Source organism: Phlebotomus papatasi, chromosome 2 (assembly GCF_024763615.1).
Source record: "Phlebotomus papatasi isolate M1 chromosome 2, Ppap_2.1, whole genome shotgun sequence".
Classification (NCBI taxonomy): domain Eukaryota; kingdom Metazoa; phylum Arthropoda; class Insecta; order Diptera; family Psychodidae; genus Phlebotomus; species Phlebotomus papatasi.
The window spans coordinates 87,907,438-87,913,496 of NC_077223.1; the positions used below are offsets into that span (position 1 = coordinate 87,907,438).

The 6,059-nt window shown below is 37.0% G+C and overlaps 2 protein-coding genes across 2 annotated transcripts; one reads left to right on the forward strand and one right to left on the reverse strand.

Annotated features, from left to right (window-relative positions):
• Positions 1-707: 707 nt before the first annotated feature.
• Positions 708-2,376, forward strand: LOC129804905 (uncharacterized). The gene is made up of 2 exons (XM_055852672.1): positions 708-1,287; positions 1,360-2,376. The coding sequence occupies exons 1-2, from the start codon at positions 723-725 to the stop codon at positions 2,355-2,357; spliced, it is 1,563 nt and encodes a 520-aa protein (XP_055708647.1). The 5' UTR covers positions 708-722; the 3' UTR covers positions 2,358-2,376.
• LOC129804929 (uncharacterized) lies at positions 2,366-3,746 on the reverse strand. The gene is made up of 2 exons (XM_055852716.1): positions 3,642-3,746; positions 2,366-3,581 (listed from the first exon to the last, which is right to left on the reverse strand). The coding sequence occupies exons 1-2, from the start codon at positions 3,705-3,707 to the stop codon at positions 2,574-2,576; spliced, it is 1,074 nt and encodes a 357-aa protein (XP_055708691.1). The 5' UTR covers positions 3,708-3,746; the 3' UTR covers positions 2,366-2,573.
• Between the last annotated feature and the right edge of the window lie 2,313 nt (positions 3,747-6,059).

The window sequence follows — 6,059 nt, forward strand, 5'->3', positions numbered from 1 at the left end:
CAAAGACATTACATTAATCAAGATATGTCAAGTGAATGATGTTGCTTGATACCATATCAAAAATTCAACTGTTTTGCCAGACCATCATCATCATCCCAAAGGCAACCCTCGGACCATCTTACACTCAATCTCATACTATTTATTTGTGTAGAGTGTTGTCGTTTTAATTACGTCAAATTCCATGCAACTGGTCGTGTTCGACTTTTATTGTTGTTGTCATTTGGCGACACGGTTGATTCCTTTTGCCTTCCCTTCGCATTCCATCTCAGTTTTCATCCCAAAGAACAACTTCGAGGAAGAAGTCACCTCGCACAGTGTCTTCTCCCTCCGCGAAATCTCATTAAAATGACTCAAAAGACACCAACAGTGAAAGATGCAGAGGATCGTCCACTCTTCATCAATTTTCCCACCTCACCCCGGCCCTCCAACACCGCCACCCCTTCACGACCCATGAGTCCCTATTGCGAACGGTATAACTATTTTCGTGTTGTTTAAATAAATCGCGTCCACTGTGCACATATGTCATGTTCCCGTCAGACCTCTACATTTGCTCAATCCCTCAATGGTGAGACACATTCCTCTCGTTCAGTAATAACCTTCCCGATTTGAGAGCTCCCTCCGGTTGAGGTTTTTCCTTTACCGATTCGAAGGTATATCAGAGAGAACTTACCTAAAAACCCGTTGGAAGTTCGAAAATTTTTAAATGGACGAGTTGCGTAAAAATGAATAAGAAGAAGAGTAGTGGTTCGTTTTGTTTTGGTATTTATTTAAAGAAAAATAGTGAAAAATCCATAAGAATTTTAAAGAAAATGTGGTCTGTGTATAAAATTCACGAAAAAGATATTTATTTTAATGAAATTGAGTATCTCGTCAGTGATCTGGAGGAGGAAAATGTGCAGCCAAGCAATAGCGAATTCAGGGAGGCTATGAGAAGCTTCCAGGGACAATTGAGTGAAAGGGAATCGAATATGACCCTGGAAAATAATCCCGAATTTTGTGAATTTGTTATATGTGGCACAAAGAAAGTCCTAAAGATATTCCACGAACATTTTGCAGCAGAATATCCATCGGGACGCGACTTTGTGCTATATCAGCGATATTGCAAGGGAGCTGACCTTCTCAAAAAATTGATGAGTGATGCTCAATTCCATCTGGAGCTTCACGAAAGGGAGGCTGTCTTGGCTGAACTGGGCAGTCGAAGAAGGAGATATCATGTTCATCCCATACTCCAGGACAGGGATGAGTTTGGGTTTTGGAACCGATTTGTCCCTGAACTTAAGAAATATCGTAATATTATTTTATATTGAATTATAAATTAAGGTTATTAAAATATTTATATAATGCTAATTTTCATTACAGCGCAGAAATTCAAACTCTTCACGCGAATGTCCATCAAACAGTTTGACTTCCTGTCCAAAAAAATTCGTTCCCGGATTGCGAAAAGTGAGAGCCACCGAGTGCCAATACCTCCTGATGCTCGATTAATGATTACATTGCGGTATTTAGCTACTGGTGATAGTTTCCCAACATTATCCAATGAATATCTCACGGGTATCAGCACAATTTCTGGAATTGTTAATGAAGTGTGTGAAGCGATTTGGGAAGTTTTCGCACCTAAATATATTTTCTGGCCAAAGGATTTAGATAATATTGCAGAAAAATTCGAAGTCTTGCACAAATTTCCTCACTGTTGCGGAGCGGTGGATGGGAAACATGTGAGAATCCAGAAGCCATCACAATCTGGAGGAGTCTATTACAATTTTAAAGGATACCACTCCATCGTTTTGTTAGGTATATGTGATGCAGAGTGCAATTTCATCTTCGTGTCCATTGGATCATACGGATCTCAGTCTGATAGTAGTGTCTTCAATTATTCTGAAATTGGTAGAGCTATTAACAACAAAGAAATTTGTTGGCCGACCCCAAAGAATTTGCCAAACTCAACAATCCCATATAATTACTTTATAATAGGAGATGAGGCTTTTCCGCTCTCTGAAAATCTGCTGCGACCGTATTCCGGCCAGAATCTGCCAGTTGATAAGGAAAATTTTAATAAACGGTTATCTATTGCCCGGAATACAATTGAGCGAACATTTGGGATCCTGTCTAATCGTTTTAGAATTTTAAGAGGTGAAATAAGAACCCTTCCGAAACACGCTGAATCATTTGTGAAAGCTTGTGTGACTCTCCACAACTATATACAGAAGACTTCTGATATAAATACTCCACAAGTAAGGCAGTGTGAAGCTCAGGATGAAATGGTCTCAAATCCTGCTTCTTACAGAGGACGCCAAGCTACAATTGGTATTGAAAAGAGAAATATTTACAAAGATTATTTGTATTCACAATTAAATTAAAAACAAAATTCATATTTCATTTTCATTCTTTTATTTTTAATTCAATAGATCAAAATAATATTATTTAAATTTTAATACACGAATCGCACTTTAATATTTCAGCATTTTTAAGTTTATAAAGTCTTGTACTTCTCATTATCCAGATACTCTTGCGATAACTTGATGTCTATAATGAGCTTTTGCGAAATGAATTTCCAAGTTTTAGATTCCTCTAATCTACAAGTTTTGATAAGACTTTATGAATCGTATCACATCTGCATGGAAATTGATGAGACTTTCTTCTGATATATTAGATCTTCTGAGCTGCAAGGCTACAAGACTTGAGGCAGATTCAATCAGTGATTCACGGTTTTCATTGATCATTGGTGTCAAATTTCCGGTGATCACTTTGGTGACAGTGGATGTTGGGTTGTTTAGCGATACCTGAGATATTAGTGGCAAGGAACAATCGGTTGACTGGCTAGGATAAGCTATAGCTTCATTGCTATTTGCTGAAGAAGAAGTAACGGATGAGGACTTGGCTTTAGGCGAGAGACTGGCAGTTGAGGGAGTGGTGATGAGTGTTGCAGAATCCGAACTAATCGTACTTGTTTTAAAAGCAGTAACATCTGTCGAAGTTGAAGATGAAAATCCAATGTGCTGACGCTTATTTTGGATTATATTTTCATCCTTTATTGATCTCTTTCTGTCTGTGTTCTTGTGGTGCTCGCTTGTACTCTTCGAAAATGATGCTACTCTGTCAGCTTCCAAGGATCCAGCTTCTTTCTTTGTAGCCTTGTTAGCTTCAGTGTTTTCAGCCTGATCGTCAAATTCCTCATCTACGTTATAATCAATAACACTTTTTACCGATTTTGCGAACGAAGTGTTATTTACCACTGGGCTTCTGGACTTCTGATTTTTAAAAATAAAACTTTGGGTTGCATTTTCAGAAATGCAAAGGCCAGGCTTCAGGAACTGGCATTCTCCGTACCACTTCCATTCTGCCGGTGCTTTTCCATCCGCCTCTGATCCACTTTTCTTCATGTTCCTCTGTTCCTGCTCATTGAATTTTTTTTTCATATAAATTATTAATTTCTTTAACCTGTCAGGGGTCATGTGAAGCCTCTTCGCCACCCCTAAGATAGCCTTCTCGCGAGCATTGGTTTTCGCATAAAGCGGATGCTTTTTATTCCAGCATATCTCGTTCTCTTGCATTTCAACCAGAAATGCTTGAAATTCATCATCCTGAAATTGTTAATTAATTTTAGCAATACCGCATTATCTTATAATCTGAATTAAACACACCGTCAAACGTTCTGCCATCCTAAAATTCCACAAAACTACACAAAAATTCACTTTTTCAGCAAACATTTATGCACTGTTGTTGTTGTTGTCGTTGACAATTGGAGTGTCAAGAATATCGAATTCGAAATGTCAGAATAATCAGCGCTAAAGCGGCGAGTACGAGAACTTGCACTTTAGGCTTCCGGTGGATTTTCGAATAGGTTTGGCTTGGCTTTGGAGTGGCTTTGTCTCTTCGAAAGGTTATTACTGATCGAAGCCATTGTTCATCTCCTTTCCTTGTCTTTGCTCCCGCCTTAGTACCGCGAATGGAGCAACAAACACAATCTTCAAAAATCAATGAGTCTTAAGAGACTTACCTTTGCTTCAAGGGGTTATGTGGATCAAAAAGATTTAAAAAAAAAACTACTCAATTCAAGCTCTTAGGGGGAAGTTGGGCACCTTTGAAAATGGGGTACCTTTGAAATTGGGATTTTTCACTTATTTTCAAATAAAATTAAAACTAATTGGGATATATTTTAGATTCCTAATCTGTTTGTGCAGCTAAATTATATCACGATAAAGCTCAATTTTATTTTTAAATAAAATTGAGCTTTATCGTGAAAAATCCCAATTTCAAAGGTGCCCCACTGTCAAAGGTGCCCCACTTTCCCCTAAGCATATAAAAGTACAAAATTAAAAAAAACTATATTTTCTAAAATTTTCATTTAAAAATTTTCAAATTTCAGCCGTTAGTACATGACTTTCAAAAACATTTTCGAAGAAAGACTTATTTTTCTCTGCATAAGATTACTGAGGGTAGATTTATCCGAAAGCAAAAAACTAAATATTTACTGATAGAATATGAAGTTGTACTAGTCTTTGAACAAAGGTTTTTTGAAAAAAAATGAAATTTGGATTCTTGGAAATACAAAAAGTTTTTGACATATTTAGAAGATAAAAGACTAGAGCTGTGTAGAGAGTAATATAGGTTTCAGACCCAAGGCTTAGCCATATGGCTTAACTGCTATAATTTCTTATCAGTCAAGATTTTTTGGAAAAATTTTACTTAGGATTGAATTATTAAGGGCAAATGTTCTATTAGATTCCAAAAAACCAATAAAATTGGTTGCTATGTCGGATTTTGAGACTTTCGGGAACTGGGCTAAACCTCTGGTCTGAAGACCGCTTAAGACGCACTTTAGCAGTCTGAAAACTTAGATCAGATCCCAAAAGTCACAAGATTTTAAATTAGAATAAATTTTAAATAATAATTTTTTTGACCATTCGGAATTTCGACCCATTCCTGATTTTGGCTTTTCGGGATTATTGGCCTTTTAGGTATATGATCCATTTAGGAGCTTGACTTATTCGGGATTTCGACCCATTCCGGATTTCGGCTTTTTAGGATTTAGGTATTTTCGAGATTATTAGCCTTTAAGGTATATTGATCCATTTAGGATCTTGACCTATTCGGGATTTCGACCCAATCGGGATTTTGATCCATTCGGGTATTTCGACCCATTTCGGATTTTGGCTTTTCAGGATTTAGGTATTTTCGAGATTATTGGCCTTTTAGGTATTTGATCCATTTAGGATCTTGACCTATTCGGGATTTCGACCCAATCGGGATTTCGATCCATTCGGGTATTTCGACCCATTCCGGATTTTAGCTTTTCAGAATTTATTGGCGAGTTTATTGGCCTTTAAGGTATTTTGATTTATTTAGGATCTTGACCTATTCAGGATTTCGACCCAATTGGGATTTTGATCCATTCGGGTATTTCGACCCATTCCTGATTTTGGCTTTTCAGGATTTAGGTATTTTCGAGATTATTGACCTTTCAGGTATATGATCCATTTAGGAGCTTGACTTATTCGGGATTTCGACTCATTCGGGATTTTGATCTATTCAGGATCCTGATCCATTTGGGATTTTGGCTTTTCAGAATTTAGGTATTTTCGAGAATATTGACCTTTGAGGTATTTTGACCCATTTAAGGTTTTGACATATTCGAGATATCGACCCATTCGAGATTTTGATCCATTGGGAATTTCGATCCATTGGGATTTGTGATCTTTCGGTATTTTGATTTATTTGAGATTTTGACCTATCCGAGATTTCGACCGATTCAGGATTTTAGTATTTCGGGATTTAGGTCTTTTCGATATTATTGGGCTTTCTGTATTTTGATCCATTTAGGATTTTGACCTATTCTAAATTTCGAACCATTATAGATTTTGATCAATTCGGGATTTCGATCTATTTGGGTTTTTGACCTTTCAACATTTTGAACCATTCGATATTTCTACACATTCGGGATATTAGGTTTACGAACTTAGGTCTTTTCGGGATTTTGACCTTTTAGAATTTTTGACGCATTCGGGATTTTTGCTTTTTTAGGATTTTGGCTTTCTGTGATTTGGCATTCGGATTCTTAG

What these genes read in the sequence shown, in the direction of transcription:
- LOC129804929 (XM_055852716.1), bottom strand. Translation starts at nt 3,707, where the DNA reads ATGTTTGCTGAAAAAGTGAATTTTTGTGTAGTTTTGTGGAATTTTAGG. An exon ending in GGATGGCAGAACGTTTGACG is followed by an intron (nt 3,582 to 3,641) that starts GTGTGTTTAATT and finishes TAACAATTTCAG; the next exon opens with GATGATGAATTTCAAGCATT.
- LOC129804905 (XM_055852672.1), top strand. Translation starts at nt 723, where the DNA reads ATGAATAAGAAGAAGAGTAGTGGTTCGTTTTGTTTTGGTATTTATTTA. An exon ending in CCCTGAACTTAAGAAATATC is followed by an intron (nt 1,288 to 1,359) that starts GTAATATTATTT and finishes TTTTCATTACAG; the next exon opens with CGCAGAAATTCAAACTCTTC.